Below are 16,428 nucleotides of genomic sequence, written 5' to 3'. Positions count from 1 at the left end.
TAAAACACGATTTTGTCAGCATTCAGCGCGTGATTTAAGAGAAACTGACCAATAAAATAAAATCCGCCACCGAATGACTTATATTTATGTAAATCCTTGCAAACGGATCCCTCTCCAAGTTTTCAAACACTTTAACAACCACGAGTTTTATTTGTTTGTTCGCTTTGCTTTCCACTCTCCAGACTCATCACATTTCTCTCTCAGAGTTAGTTCTCACTTCTCAGCATTATAAAAGGTAATTATTAAAGCTCTTTTAGTTGATCGATTTTGTGGGAACGAGTGAATTTTCTTTTCTTTTTTTTTTTGTTTGAAAGGGCGTTTTGTTTGTGATTTTGCTCGAAGTTCGCGTTGAATTGCTTGATAATTAGTGAAGGTACTACCACTTGGACGTTAATAGAGTCAGTAAGATGTGCTGTTTGTTTGCTGAGATTTTTTTTTTAAAATTACAGAGAAAATAGTTCGAGGTCATATTTTAGCTGATTTTTTTTTTTTTTTTTATAAAAAAAAACGATGATTGTTTCTTTGAGAAACTGCAAGTTAAAAAATTATTTCTGGAATGATTTAAAACCAAAGAAAAAAAAAATTCCCTTTCGTGAAGGCTTTAGGATGAATTCAGAGGATCAAATAGTTGCAGGATGCTTGGATGAGTTAAATTTTGTACCCGATCTTGAAATTTGTATTACTGTTATAGTATATAACTGACTGTATTGAATTTTTGTTGTGGGGCTTGGAAGGTAGGCGTAGTATTTTGCAAAGATGGCGACTGGAACCCTGCCCGCTTCGTTTCCGGGCCTAAAGAGCAGAGACTCGGGCTTGGGGTTTGCGAAAAGTGTGGATTTTGTGAGAGTTTGTGATTTCAGAAAGTTCAAGTCTGGCAGAAGAAGATTCACTGTGATAAGGAATTCATCAAATTCCAGTTCGGATATCGCTGAGCTTCAGCCTGCATCAGAAGGAAGCCCCCTATTAGGTATATTATTTTTGACATGTTATGTTGAATATTTTGTAATATCCTTTTGGTAGAAAAGGCTAAGAAATAAACATTTGTAGCTATTGAGATCCTATGTATTGTGTTCTTTAGCTCCCTTAATAATAAGGAAGAACCATTTAAGCTTAATACTTGAGTTCCAGTTTTCTTTCCATTTAATGGTTATTAATGAAGTCCAATTTGTAGATCCAATATTAGTAAATTCCAAGGATACCTTGATGTATAAATCTGAGGACTAATGGGGACAAGAACTTAGTTGAAAGTGGCGTTTCACTGCCTGGAAGTAATAGAGTTAGGGTGCCAAATTAAATTTTCATATGCATATCTTTCAGCCTTTATGCCTGGTTTGTCTAGTCTAACTAATCATTTATTGAATGTAGTTCCAAGACAAAAGTATTGTGAATCCATTCACAAAACTGTCAGAAGGAAGACACGGACGGTGATGGTGGGAAATGTAGCCATTGGCAGTGAGCATCCTATTAGAGTTCAAACAATGACTACAAATGACACTAAGGATGTTGCTGGAACAGTGGAAGAGGTTCTTTGAATTTCTTTCAACTTGAGCTCTTTATATATGTGCAATTGTGTTGAATTCTTATTCACATTGTTATGCCTCTAGGACCAAGTATATGTACTTTTATCATATTTTAACCAATGGAAGAGATGATTAGCATGTGGCGCTTGAATTTTAATAATCTAATCAAGAATGAGAAGAATAGTCTAGGTAAGAAGTGAAATATGAGTTTCTAAATGCAGTTATTGTTGCCTCAACACATTGCTTTTAAGTGCATTATAGCAGATGCAGCAACTGAAATGCTGCTAAACAACTGCCGCTACTTTTTAAACTGCATTTATAGACATAAAAATGTATTTTCTTTTGGTTGATACTTGGTTCCAAAAAATCTTGAATCTTCTTCATAGAGATGCCAACAGCTTTAACCTTCTTATTGATGGAACTTTGCACATACAGTGCTGGTATTGATTGTCAGGTAGCTTATTTAGTTAACTGTTATGTTTTTGGCAGGTAATGAGAATAGCAGACCAGGGAGCAGATCTTGTTCGGATCACAGTTCAAGGGAAGAGAGAGGCAGATGCATGTTTTGAGATAAAAAACACACTTGTCCAGAAAAAGTAAATCTGAATTATTGTGAGCATTTTCTGAAATACGAATTTCATTTTTAATATGAGAATTAATCATATCTCTTTCCATTTCTGTAGCTACAATATACCTCTGGTGGCAGATATTCATTTTGCCCCTTCTGTTGCTCTACGAGTTGCTGAATGCTTTGACAAAATCCGTGTCAACCCAGGAAATTTTGGTATACAGTTGCTCAGTTATTTTGGTTTTATATAGTTGATCTCAAATATCCTGAGTTTTAACAAGGTGATTTGTTGCAGCTGATAGACGGGCTCAGTTTCAGCAGCTAGAGTACACAGACGATGAGTATCAGAAAGAACTTGAGCATATTGAGGAGGTCAATATATGCTTACTCTTATGTTGTTTTAGATTAAAACCATGAGTTTCTCTACAAGAACTGCGCTAATTTTGTCTTCTCTATAAAAATGGCCATCTCATAACTTGCCACAATATGGAATCAATCAGTATCATGTACTTAACAACATTGATCAGTATGTACCTTCTTTTTTCAGTATAATCACATTCTCCCCCTCTTTAACTACCACAGGTTTTTAGTCCATTGGTTGAGAAATGTAAAAAGTACGGAAGGGCAGTGCGTATTGGGACTAACCATGGGAGCCTTTCAGATCGTATCATGAGCTACTATGGGGATTCTCCTAGGGGAATGGTAACCATTCTCTCTTACTGCCAGACAGCTTTTGAGTTTGGTTATTTCTAGCTCTAAATTCTGATGCATCACACTTTTGGTGATCTACAACAGGTTGAATCTGCCTTTGAGTTTGCAAGAATCTGCCGGAAATTGGACTTCCATAATTTTGTCTTTTCAATGAAAGCAAGCAACCCAGTCGTAATGGTCCAAGCATACCGTCTGCTTGTAGCTGAAATGTATGTTCATGGTTGGGATTACCCATTACATTTGGGAGTGACTGAAGCTGGAGAAGGTGAAGATGGTCGGATGAAATCTGCTATTGGAATTGGTACCCTTCTTCAGGTACGCATTTAATCTAAACTTAATGTGTAAAAAAAGTAATTAGTTCAGAATTCTTGTGTTATTTCATTGTGATACTATCTTGGTCTGTATCAATCTTGGTCTGTATCAGCTTTCAGTGATATCTTGCTTTTCAGATCTCCATAATTTTAATTTTAAAGGAAACCTGTGGTTACAGTTTCTGAAACTGAAAAATCGTAACGAAATAAATCAGTCATGTGGGTGTGTGATCGTGCTCCTTCAGAAAATTTTCTTAGTGCCAAAACCTGTTTTCATATAGAAAATTGCGTATGCAGGATGGTTTGGGTGATACAATCAGGGTTTCACTTACGGAACCACCAGAAAAGGAGATTGACCCTTGCAGAAGGTTGGCCAACCTGGGTATGAGAGCAGCTGAGCTTCAGCAAGGAGTGGTAGGACTTTTATAATATCATTCATCAGTACTTATGCTGTTTTTACTACTTTAGATTGAAATCATTTTTACTCTCTGTTAATGGAATATTTTAATCGACAGGCACCATTTGAGGAAAAGCACAGGCATTATTTTGATTTTCAGCGTCGTTCTGGTCAACTGCCAATTCAAAAGGAGGTTTGCCCTTGACTGCCACATAGTCCCAAACTCCTCGTTGGTCTCTAACTTTTAAACAGATATTGATTATTCATTATGTCATAGGGTGAGGAGGTGGATTACAGAGGTGTTCTGCACCGTGATGGCTCAGTTCTCATGTCCGTTTCTCTGGATCAGTTGAAGGTAATTGCTTGGAACTAATCTTTCCCCATTTTTTGTCCCTTGATTTTGGAAGGAATTGGGAAACAAAAACTTCATCAATCTTCTTTTCCTCAGGCACCGGAATTACTGTACAAGTCACTTGCAGCAAAGCTAGTCGTTGGCATGCCGTTCAAGGTCTATCCTTACTCCATGTTTTGGAAGTAAATATTTATTTCAAGCAAGTGGGATTTTTACTGACACAATTCGATTTTGTTATAGGATCTAGCAACAGTCGATTCAATCTTGTTAAGAGAGCTTCCGTCAGTTGATGATCATGATGCTGTAAGTGGCTTATGTCTATGCTTGATTACCCTGGGGAAACATATCTGTTTTTGTCCACAACAACTCCCCCTCCCCCCCCCCCCCCAAAAAAAAAAACTGTTCCTTTCGTTGTCTTTCCGTAAAACAGTTGTGCCTTACTGTGTTCGTAAACAATTTTACATCCCTTTTTTCTAGTTGTTACTTCATTGAATGAAATGACATATATTATCTTTTGTGTTGTCACCAGCGTCTAGCTCTGAAACGGTTGGTAGATATAAGTATGGGAGTTATAACTCCTTTGTCTGAGCAGCTAACAAAGCCACTGCCCCACGCCATGGTTCTGGTAAACCTTCAGGAGTTATCAACTGGCGCATACAAGCTTTTGCCAGAAGGTGGGTTCTGTAATAGTTTCTGAAGACCGGGTTCTCTATTGACCTCATCCTTTTCTTAGTTAATAATGTTTGTTCTTATTGCTCAATATTCTTTTTTCTTTTTGCCAAAATTCAACGCTTATCGCATATTACTCGATTCTTGGTCAGGAACACGATTGGTTGTATCATTACGCGGTGACGAATCCTACGAAGAGCTGGAAATCCTCAAAGATATTGACGCAACAATGATTCTTCATGATTTACCCTTTAATGAAGATAAAATTGGCAGAGTACAGGCAGCTAGGAGGTAATAATTTTACTGACTTGTGAATTGGAAAATTGTTCATCGATTGAGGCAATAAGCCAATACAATGAGAATATGTTGTAATGGTCTGCTCTTGAACATGTATGGAATTATTTCCTTGCTGAGTTGTTGGGAACAAAAGTTGAAAGAAGCTCTAGGGTTGTGCTTTCTCTGTGATTGAGGATTTCTGAATTCAAAGAGAACATCTTCTTTTGTAATATGTTCTTTTAAATGCTTACATAGATAGATAGACAGATAGAGACAGAGAGAAAGCTCATGTTTAAGATCATTGATGTCTTTGCTTCAATATTTAAGATAATTGAAACTTTTGCTGTAATGACCACAGAAATACTTATCTTTAAGATAACTAAACCCTGAAATGGCACCTTGAGGCCTGATCCAGTTTATTTGCTTGGGCACCACTATTTTCTTCTGCTGGGGTCCTATATTTAAATTAGCAGTCAGTTTCCTGGTGCTAATGGTCCGTATATTTATGTTTGCTGCAGGCTATTTGAGTATCTATCAGAAAATAATCTAAACTTCCCTGTAATTCACCATATTCAGTTTCCGAATGGGATTCACAGGTAACCGGAGAAACATTGCAACTTCTTGACTATGATGGAAGAATGATTAGTTTCGGTTTTAACATTTTTCTTGTATTTTCAGGGATGACTTGGTCATTGGTGCCGGTTCCAATGTAGGAGCCCTTTTAGTCGATGGACTTGGAGATGGTTTGCTGTTAGAAGCCCCAGGACAAGATTTTGATTTTCTGAGGGACACATCTTTCAACTTACTACAAGGTTGCAGAATGAGGAATACAAAGACGGTATAAAGTTTTTTACTTGAAAATGAACATAATTCAACAACTCATAGGTGATGGTTGATGATGGTCTTGATCTTTTCTGTATCTTCCTAATCATGCTACAGGAGTATGTCTCATGTCCATCATGTGGTAGAACTTTGTTTGACCTTCAAGAAATAAGTGCAGAGATACGAGAGAAAACATCGCACTTGCCCGGTGTTTCGGTATTAACTTAATCCTTTGGCTCTCTGATTAGATGATGTTGGGTGTAGTGATTACTTTATTCTCACAATCAAGATTAGTGACAATACTTCTCCTTTCTCGCACTTTGTCAGATTGCTATCATGGGTTGCATTGTCAATGGACCTGGAGAGATGGCTGATGCAGACTTTGGGTATGTTGGTGGGGCTCCTGGAAAGATTGACCTGTATGTCGGGAAGGTACTGCAGCTTTCCTGCTTTGGAACATTTATTAATTCTATAGGGGCATCATTGAAATTTATATATATATGTGTATATGTGTAAATATATATATATAGTACAAATTCCACTTCTGTGCTGCTAGGCCAAGTAACTAGCAATTTCAAGCTAGCATATTTACATATACAATTAATCGACTTGGTTAATCAACTTCCTTCTTTAAATTATGACTGTTGCTGCAGTTCCAATTATCCATATTGACTTTTATGTTGGAACATTGCAGACTGTGGTGAAGCGTGGTATTGCAATGGAGCAGGCAACCGATGCCTTGATCCAACTAATAAAGGATCACGGGCGCTGGGCGGAGCCTCCCGCAGAAGAGTAGGATATGGTAATTTCCATCAACAGATATACAATAAAGACTCAGTTGAAGGGAGACCACCATACCCCAGCTGTTGTATATTAAATTCCACATGGCACAAAAGACTACACAGTAATAGCAGATCATATAAATTTTTCCGTCAGATGGAGCATCTATAGTTCACCAAGGAAAGCGTTATATGTTCCTCAAGTGTATGCAGATAAAGCTGTAACACTCCCATTAGTAACAAGTCCAATGTTTCCTACATTTTGTTTTCTTACACAAACCAAATAATAATGTATTTCCTATGGCATATATTAGCTTCTAGTGAAACCACTTGAGTTATGTCTGTGGGTTTCTCTTGTATGAGAAATGTTTCAGAAAATATACCTTCCTTGAAAAACATGGCGTGTGAACAATTTTTCAGGTGAATTTGTGACTTTTGTTTTCATCATTTGGAGTACCGGAGACGGGAACAGCCTCTTCGGCTAGTGGTTTTTTTGGGTCGTTAAGATCCATGATTTTGGGTCTTTTATTTTGTACTATTGCATAGGCGTTTCAATTTACTCGGCCTCTCCACTTTGGAACCACAACCTTGAAAATGACTTGCCTTGTAGCCAGAAAAGGTTGTCTTACACTCCACTAAAGACATGACAACCCAAATAAACCGTCCAATAATCCCTCTCTGAATTGTGTTAATAACAGTTTAGTTGAAATTATTATCATTCTACAGAGCATTAATTCCATGAATATACAAAGAGAGAGTAATTTACAAAAGTAACTTTTCGTGAGTGCTTTTGAGTAAAAGTTACAGCCGTAAGTACAATGGCAGCTAATTTATAACTTAATATTTGTATTTGTAGGACACATCAATTTCAAGAACCTCTAATTTTAACCTATAAATACCACCATTTAGCCATGTTAAAAACAACTCTCAACGCCACGTACAAAGTCCGTTTGAACTCTCTGATTATCTTCAAATTATTTGTAGATACTATTAGCGTGGGTATCCCAACCTACACGGATGTACTCGTAACCTTACTCATTATAGCACAGCATCTACGCCCAAGTAGACAGTGATGGCTACTCTTAAATTGGGTGAAGTTTACTCGCAACCAAAGTAGTTGCCCATGGGAAATCTCATCCAAGACCTCGTAGGAGCAGACTATGGATAAAAAACTACATATTGATTCTTATGCTTTTGCATAAACTATGACAAAAGTAATTTTTTTTTTAATCCCTATGCATGCAGGTAGCCCACTGAAGTTTATAAAGAACAGAATAGATTGACCAAGTGAATTTTCCATACAAGTACAGTCTGATATTGAAGGAGATGGGTTGATGGATAAGCTTGAGAAGATCACTTACGAGATTAAATTTGAGCCAACTCCAGAAGGTGGAAGCAGAAATAAAACATTAAGCACCTATTATATAAAGGGTGATAATGTTCTCACTGAAGAGGAAATCAAGAGAAAGCCTTGGGGATGTACAAAGTTCTTGAAGCCCACCTCCTTCAGAACCCTGAGGCTTATGTTGAGTTGAAGGTGAATTTGAATAATAATAATAATAACAATAAATAATAGGAAGAATGTAAAATATCAAAAAAGGAAAAAAAAAAAAAAAAAAAACTATGATATGGGTGCTTGGCTTCTGATTTCGGCCCCGCCTATGGTCGATTTTGGCTATGATGGAAACAAGGTCGCCCACCTTCTACTGTTTGTGATATGTTGTTAATGTTTCTATAAATAAGGAGAGAGAGAATCTACTTTCGCTTAAATTTCAAATCAGGTTGTATTCAAACATAAAAGTTTGGCAATAATTTTTTAATGTTAACTAGATGCCCATTGAGATAGCCAAAAGTACATTCGTTTATAATGAAAGGATTATGATTTTTGCAAAGCTATAACTAATTTAAGGGTTCGGTTATCTTAAAACTGTTCCAAAATAGAACACCCCTTTATAACCATACAATTAAAATTATAATGAATTTTTTATGATTTATCACTTTACATGTGTGGTTAAGATTCGTACTCTATTATAGATCAACTCTAAAATAGCCATAGCCCAAATTTAATTTAGGTAGATTGCATAAACCAACAATTTAATTCAGGTTGTCTCTTAATAATGTCATATGGGAATTGCTTGCTTGGAAGTTTAAACACAACATTTAAAACGTTTGGTAAAATAACACCAATTTTTTTTACTTGGAATAAATATCTATCTCTGATTGGGAAGATAAATGGGGATGAATTCAAAAAAAATGAAAATTCACGTGACTGAAGATTACAACTGAAGGATGAACGCCGCTGATGCAGTATTGATGTCGTTAAATTTGTTCCGATGACACAATCTCTGCCTTAGGATGGCCGTGATGCATATAAAACAGGCAAGGCAAGAGAAATAGCAACTTCTCAACTGACTCAACAACTAATATTAGACAGTTTTTTTTATACAAGAAAAAGGAGTCGTACGTGTATAACATTGACTTTTTGGCTTTGTGTGAATTAAGGCATTTCATAAAGGAAAGAAGGAAACTTCTCTTTTTCGTCCTTAGTAAAAAGGCCATTCTCTCAAACACCTACTATAAGCTGCGGCATAAGGAAGGATTCAGTGCTCTTCAGAGTAAAAATAAAAGCGGGTTTGGCTATATTAGAACTGCTTTAATATAGAACACTCATTTATAATCATTTCATTAAAATTATAATAATTTTTTTACTATATATCATTTTGCGTGCGTGTGGTCGTGATTTATGCTCCACTTTATTAGCTCTAACATAGCCATAGCCATAGCCATAGCCAAAAGAAAAAATAAATTCTGATCAATATTTCAGTGTTCAATCTAAAAGCATGTCTGACCAATAAGGGCTACTACTAATGCCAAGTACACTAAAATTAAGAAAAGCCTAACAATTGAAGTCAACACTTCAAGTAGGGTGTTTGTTTCCCACGCCTAGGTCGGGTGGTCAATACTCTTTTCTGCCATAATGCCGTAAATCACACTTGTCTTCAATGAGGATTTCCGAGTTATACTTTAATAAATCCTCAACTTAAGGAGTCATGGTATGAACTTAGAAGTTGCAATGTTATATTTATATAATTTTTAAAAGAAAAAAATTATTTGTTAACCAAAGATGAAAACTAAAGCATAAACACAATGGTTGCAAATATTCCCGAAAAAAAACAACCTCGATTGAAAAATGGATTAATTAGACTATCAACAGTATCAACTGTGTTCCAAGATACGTGTAACCCAGAGAAATCTACTAAATACTAAAATAATACTACTCATTCAATAAACAACGTGGTCTAATAATGATAGTAATACATGACTCACTAATACTATTATTATTATTATTATTATTATTATTATTATTATTATTCAACCAAACTATCATATAACCCAATTAAAGCCAAAAAAAAAAGAAAAAAGAATGAAGAATCAATACAACAAATCACCATACTCAAGCTAACATCAATATAACTAATAAATTATCAAAAAATAAAAATAAAATGTAACCTTTTACAGAAGCTCCGTCCTAGCGGCGTAACTGTACTGAGCCCTTCTAATATTATCTTGCCTCTTCTTATACACCAGACCTCCAACGACAACCACACCCGCCGCCAGTATCACCCCCAACGCTATTCCCGCCTTCTTCCCTCCGCTCATTCCCCCGTCGTCTCCCCCGGGAGATCCGACCCCGTCAGCATTGATGTTACTGTGGTTCAAATCACTCACTTCCGCCGGTGCCGGTGCCGGATCCGGAGAAGGAGAAGGAGGCGAAGGCGACGGAGCGCTGCTCAGATCTGACGGCGGAGGCGCTGGAGGTGACGAAATCGATGAGATTTCTGGAGCATGATGTGGAGGTGCAGACACTGGCGCCGGCGACGGTGCCGGGGAATCTGCGGGATGTTCCGGCGACGGTGCCGGGGAATCTAATGAAACGACGTAGTGTAAAGAGAGTAGTAAGCAGAAACAAATCAATGTGGGTGCGGACATTATCGTTTGTTCGTTGATGGTCAAGTGAAAGTCTGCGAGTGTTCGAGGCTTGTGTAAGGGGTAGATCTGGCGGTTTTTATACAAAAATGAATTGGTAACGGAATTTGAGAACGAATCCGATCTCGACACGTATGATCGGATGGCTTTGGGGAATTTTTTTTCCTTTTTTTTTTTTTAACTCTTTTTCAAAACGGTGTCGGGGCAGGGAATGGGGGCAGGGAATGCGGGATTGAAAATTCAAATGATGATGGATTTTGATTTTTTTTTTTAATTAAATAGAGAGAGAGAGAGAGAGAGAGAGATTTGTGGTTGTGTTGTGTACTTAAAGGGCAAGTAAAGAGAGATTTGAGTAATAAAGACTAAAAGGATTAAAATAAAGAGTGGAATTTATTGCTAAAATGAAGTGATTAAATGTGAGGGAACGTAGAATGTGGGGTGGGATTTCGTTTTCGGTAGATTTATTATTTTATTTTGAGTCAACAACTTCTGAACATAAACTAAAACTAAAACTAAAGCAAAAATGTTTGAGTCGGTGGGTGCATGAATTCTGTAATTTCTTGGTCAGTTAGGTTTTGGGTTTGATGTCCATGTACTCCGGCCAGCCGTTTTGTTGTGGGAATTGTCAATTGTCATGTGTCCTAAACTTTTTATTAAAGTTAACGGGATTTTATATTTTCGATCAAATATTAATTATTTTATTAAAAAAAGGGGTCTATCAATATTTGTATTTTTTATTTTCTTAATGTATCACATTCACGTAAATTTACTCGAATAAATTATGAAATAATTTGCTCTACGAGCCACTATAGCAAATTAAACCATTTTCAATATTTTGTCAAGGCCAGTCTTACCTCTTGAGTCTTGATCCGTAGGGACACTATTTAAAATGGAATAGTAAATTGTCGATGCAGGCAATGAGCACTGAGTTAAAGATTACGCACTGGCGCCGCATTTTGTGAGAGTAGACTTCCACCACTACTACCACTTAAACACAATTTACAATGAGTCAGTCAGTGGTTTCTAAACATTACAAGTGCACATGGAGTCACATGATGCCCAGCTGCCCAACGACGGTAAGCAGTCTCAACTGAAACAACCAATCCAAAAGCAAATATTACAAATCTCTGTTTTGTCTGAACCCCATCGATAGAGTTAAGTAATTGCCCAATAATTAAAGCCAACTGTCCAAATATACAATATGCCATAAAGACGTAAATTTTGTTTAAATTCCTCTCTTTTCTTATAATATGTCACTTATCATTAATTTACAATATTGTATAACATGTCACTATTATTAATTTACAATACGTGAAGAAGATGCGAGATAGTTTAGCTAAATTAAAATCATAGTGCTTGTGACCCATTACTAAGACTGGATCTAATATAGCCACGATCACCTTTCTACATTCCGTCGCGAAGAAGGCTCCAAATGAGTACATCTCAAAAATCAAAATCTAACATGGTATCATAGGTTAATTCCATTTATGGCCGCTCCGTTTTGGTATTGTTATTAGGAATTTGTGACTCTTAAACTATTTGATGAACACTGATGGCTATGATTTGGAAACTGAGATAATTTATTGTACAGTCGTTTGAAGTGGGACGATTTTAGTAGCTCTAGCGAATCAAATAGGATTCATGCTGTACCTTATCATCTGTAAAATGTGAATGAAGGTTTTGAGTATCTAGAGACATCTTTGATTAGCGAAAATGGTTACCAGAATGAGGAATTATTCAATAAGCAGGGAACAAAGGGCAGAAAATTCAGCAGAAACAAAACCTCAATGATGATACATTTCTCTTCAGAATGAAATGAAAAAAAAAAAAAAAAAAAGAGGCGCGGTGTTTGAGGTTTTTGAACGATCAGAAATTCATAGATTCTGTTCTACTCTCCCACTCTAAATATTCAACTATATGATAAATATTTCTTTCTAGTACCTGATGACTGATAAAAGGTACATAATTTAGCATTACACCTGTTGTATATCATCTTCCTTGTTTTAGGCAAGTTACAATTCGTCCTTCACATCTTTGTCGCTACTGCTCTCGTGGCTCTCTTTGATATCCGAGGACTCAGCTTTTGGTTCTGAAGTTGGTTTCTCCGTCTTGGGTGCTGATGTTGGCTTCTGGATTTTAAAGGGGATTGAAGCATTTTTCTTAAGAAACTTGTACAATGCCACCACAGTACGGTCAACATCTACATTGATCTGTAAACACCAGAAGCCAGATAATTTTTGTTAGCTTTATTCCTACTAGGTACAGTGGATTTGTAAAAGCAGTATAGAAAAACACAGCTTACAGGATCAAAACTCTTGTTTCCAGCTGGGAAGAAAAGAATTGTTGGGAATCCATCAGACTGGTCGATTGGAAGAAAAAACACATTAGTGCAAGTCATCAGGAAGTAATAATATTGGCATTCACAGTTTAAATACAAGTTAGGCTCCAAATACTTGCCGAACCAAGAAAAATTAGAATGGATCAACATAATCCAAAACCAGTTAAAATTTTAACACTACTATAAAATCCACCAAATTAAAGAGGAAAGAAACAAAATGAGGTAGTACTGCTGCTTTCCAGCCAAGTGTTACCCATTCAGGGAAGGTCTAAGATATCTCAAAAGTCCATGGGCACGAAGGGAAGGGCCCTGTTGATCAGTTCACTACTGCTGTTGAATGGAAAATATTCAACTAATAAACAAGATTCTGGATATTTCAATTACAAATTATAGATTGACGTCAAATATTACCTTTGCCCTGTGATGTTCATTTGTCGTGCCATCCATCTTAGCGATAACAATAGAATCAACGCCACGTAGATGTTTGGCCAGTTTGTTGTAGGTTGGCTCGAAGGCTTGGCAATGCCCACACCAAGGGGCATAGATCTGGCATGCAGACCATGTATTAGAATCCATGAACAAGGAGAGCCAAAAATTATATTTATGTTTCACAGACTACATTTTATACCTCCAGAAGAACATCCTTTGACTCATCCAAGACAATTTCATCAAAGTTATTTCCAACCACTATTTTCACATCTCCATCATTCTACAACAATCAGAAAAAGGCAATAAGTTTTACATAGCAGCACTATGACAACAAATCAACTCAGAAAAAGCCAAATACAAGAACTCACAGTTTCTGGAATTGGATCAGACTTAAAGAAAGGCTTAAGCTTGCCTTCGAGGAAATCCTCTCCAAAAGTCTGAGGATGAAAAAAAACTAAAAAGGTTAGCTGAAAGTTATCCTCTTCCAATAAGCATTAACAAATAGAATTAAGACGAGAGAGAATTTCCACCTTAATTTTATCCAAGGTCAACTCTCCATCCAGGATATGTTTTTTAGCGTCATCATTTCCCGTTATGCAAGAACCTAAATGGAATTAAATACCAACAAATAAATCAGTTCCATTGTATGTGAAAAAGTTCTAACAATAATTTCAATTCGAGAAGAGAGACTGAGAGAGAAAATTTGTACGAACGAAAAAGAAACAGAACATATGGAAAGATTACTTTGGGAGCTTCCCCAGTGATGCCAAAATACTCTGAAACAGGCTTTCCGACATCTTCATTATCCATTTGGACATACACAAAAATAAGCTGCAATAAGTAGAATGACACGAAACTCAGTAATGCAGTGAATCTCACAACAATGAAAAGATAACAGTCAGCAACACAGCGAATCTCACAACAGTGAAATAGATAACAGTGAATCTTTTTGTGTGTTGCTTCTTTATCTTCAAATCCAAGCAGTACAACTTTAGTAGCAAGTGTCAAAAGTTTATTTATGTTACCTTTCCCTTGAAAGATTTTGCGGCTTCTTCGAATACTGGTAAAAGCTTTTCTGAGTCATTTGAAACAGCAAACAATAGCAGCTGCACATAACAGCCAAGCTATGTCAATAACATCAACATTTGAAGCTAAACTTTTTTATTTACAATATATTTTGTTCAAAAGTAACATTTGAACAAAATATGTACACATGCTTTATTTACAAGTTCAAATGCATTATACGGCAACATACCTGATTCTTAATTGGACTTTCAAAAACTGAAGGGGCATTTTCCCTTGTAAAAATGGTAACTAAAGGAAGCTTGTTTGAAAATACAAAATCAGCAATAGTAGACTTATCAAATTTCCCATCTGCTGAATTAGGAAAATAGATGTAAGATTAATACTCCAGCAGAGCTAAAATTCAAATTTAAATGAACAGCAAAAAAGGAAAAAACTAACCAAAATAGCTTATTTTCTCAGTCTCCTTCTTAACCATGACCAGAGCCGGGCGATTGACTTTAGAATCAAGGTGGAAAATCTTTGCCACATCAGGATTTGTAGTTTGATAGAAGTTGACATCATCTTCAAGCCTTGAAGCATCTGCAAGCACCTCACTCTCAGAACCCTGTCAAGATTACCAGAATAAACCAATACTGAGTCATGAACAACGACAAGATTCTTGCACAGCAACAGCAATTAACTGCTCGAGCAACTTCAAAGAACAAGCAAACAAACAGAAAACATACCACCAATGAGTTGAGGTAACCCAAAACAACTTTAGTTTCAGAAGTCAATACGCGCTCGGCTTCGTCCAATGTGGTAATGTTGTATATACCAGGTCCTATCTTCTTCTTAATCCAAGTCACTATAGCATCTCTAAATTACACACGAATGCAATTGATCAATCATCCCAGAGCACACTTCCATCATATAATTCAGATTTTCAAAACAAAAATACAAAAAATCCAAAATTTAGTATTATTTATCTATAAGTAATCTTTCACTACTTACTTGGTGCGGCCGCCATTATAAGCTTTATGCTGGCCGTCGACGAAGAAGTAAATCGTCGGGAAGCCCTGAACGTCGTACTCGTGCGCCAGCTCATTCTCTTCAGTCGCGTCAACTTTAGCCAAAACCACACTTTCGTTGGCGGACTTCAGCTCCGTAGCGGCCGCCGCGTATTCCGGAGCCAAGGCCTGACAGTGTCCGCACCACGGCGCGTAGAATTCAACCATCACGAACTTGTTGTTCTCGATGACATCACTAAAATTCCTTTCCTTCAAAACAACGACGTCTTTGTCATCGATCTCCGGCTCCTTGTACTCGGAGTCGTCGAAATCGTGGTAGTTTTCGTCGTCGAAGTCGTCGGAGAAGTCATCGTCGTCTGGATCGCCATCCTTCTCGCCGAACTGGTGGTGCGATGCGGCTTTGGATTTGGTATCGGCGTCGGCTTCTTCGAGGAAGCTGAGATCTTCGTCGTCGTCTGAAGCGGCGTCGTTTTGAGATTTGGCGAGAGCGGGAGAGAATAAGAGGAGAATTGTGAGTGAGAGAAGGAGAATGTAGCGAGTTGACATTTTTTTCTTTCCTTTCTCACGCTGAGTTCGAGATCTGAGTCAACTGCCAATACTCGATAGAATGAGAGAAGGAAATCTGAGAAGGGTTTATGTTATATAAAAATGAAGGAAGTGAAGTCACTGAAGTTCAGTTGAGTTCGCATCAAAATGCCGTCGTTTTATTTCAATAGAGTTTCATTACCAAACAAAAACCGGTTGGCCGTTTGACCATTTAGGCATGCTTGACCGCAGGGACCATGGTATTCTTTTAATTTTTTTCATCAAATTATTATTATTATTATTATTTTTAATTTCCATTAAATTTGTTTTAAATTATTTTCTACCTCAGTTTAATGGGTCAAATTTTCCAATTGTTACCAATTGTTTGATGTCGGAGAGCGCAAGTGTTTAGGCTGCGAACAATGACATGCCATGACAAAAGAATGATTTTATGTTAAGATGGTAAATCTTGTAACTAAGGTTTGTATGATATTTGAAATTTGATAATAATAATTTATTAAACTTCTGATCTACAATTTTTTCATTGAGTGATGATACAATCATAAATTTTTATACAAATTTATTTTGTACAAACTGATGTGATATTAATTTATTAGTTGAATGAAAATATAAAATAATATAAATAAATTATGTATGCCAAAAGATATTTAATTCAACCAATCAATTAATGTCGTATCAGTTTGTACAAAA

General features: G+C 36.7%; 3 protein-coding genes across 6 annotated transcripts; 1 reads left to right on the top strand and 2 right to left on the bottom strand.

The window, feature by feature from the left end:
• Positions 1–63: 63 nt before the first annotated feature.
• LOC18034663 (4-hydroxy-3-methylbut-2-en-1-yl diphosphate synthase (ferredoxin), chloroplastic) lies at positions 64–6,849 on the top strand. Of its 4 annotated transcripts, none has more exons than XM_006424522.2 (20): positions 64–235; positions 739–967; positions 1,366–1,523; positions 2,010–2,116; positions 2,204–2,304; positions 2,384–2,460; positions 2,671–2,790; positions 2,884–3,114; positions 3,408–3,524; positions 3,626–3,700; positions 3,785–3,862; positions 3,956–4,015; positions 4,100–4,162; positions 4,389–4,533; positions 4,681–4,819; positions 5,323–5,400; positions 5,483–5,642; positions 5,744–5,842; positions 5,954–6,058; positions 6,321–6,849. In XM_006424522.2, the coding sequence occupies exons 2-20, from the start codon at positions 757–759 to the stop codon at positions 6,420–6,422; spliced, it is 2,226 nt and encodes a 741-aa protein (XP_006424585.1). In that variant the 5' UTR covers positions 64–235; positions 739–756; the 3' UTR covers positions 6,423–6,849. The 4 variants fall into 4 exon arrangements, with proteins under 4 accessions (XP_006424585.1, XP_006424586.1, XP_024034474.1 ...); XM_006424523.2 differs by having other exon boundaries at positions 735–967; XM_024178706.1 differs by lacking the exon at positions 64–235 and adding an exon at positions 273–373 and having other exon boundaries at positions 735–967.
• A 2,975-nt stretch (positions 6,850–9,824) lies between these two features.
• On the bottom strand, positions 9,825–10,568 carry LOC18034373 (alpha carbonic anhydrase 8). Its single transcript, XM_006424520.2, has one exon. It carries the CDS (start codon positions 10,393–10,395, stop codon positions 9,919–9,921), a length of 477 nt encoding a protein of 158 aa, XP_006424583.1. The 5' UTR covers positions 10,396–10,568; the 3' UTR covers positions 9,825–9,918.
• Positions 10,569–12,109: 1,541 nt separating this feature from the next.
• On the bottom strand, positions 12,110–15,866 carry LOC18035330 (protein disulfide isomerase-like 1-4). The gene is made up of 12 exons (XM_024179215.1): positions 15,176–15,866; positions 14,911–15,040; positions 14,624–14,789; positions 14,415–14,533; positions 14,185–14,265; positions 13,899–13,990; positions 13,690–13,759; positions 13,528–13,596; positions 13,359–13,439; positions 13,142–13,276; positions 12,695–12,751; positions 12,110–12,602 (listed from the first exon to the last, which is right to left on the bottom strand). Exons 1-12 carry the CDS (start codon positions 15,736–15,738, stop codon positions 12,405–12,407), a joined length of 1,761 nt encoding a protein of 586 aa, XP_024034983.1. The 5' UTR covers positions 15,739–15,866; the 3' UTR covers positions 12,110–12,404.
• Between the last annotated feature and the right edge of the window lie 562 nt (positions 15,867–16,428).

This window comes from Citrus clementina, unplaced genomic scaffold, assembly GCF_000493195.1.
Source record: "Citrus clementina cultivar Clemenules unplaced genomic scaffold, Citrus_clementina_v1.0 scaffold_8, whole genome shotgun sequence".
Classification (NCBI taxonomy): domain Eukaryota; kingdom Viridiplantae; phylum Streptophyta; class Magnoliopsida; order Sapindales; family Rutaceae; genus Citrus; species Citrus x clementina.
The sequence above is the reverse complement of the archived record's forward strand: the minus strand, read 5'-3'. Positions and strand labels throughout refer to the sequence as shown.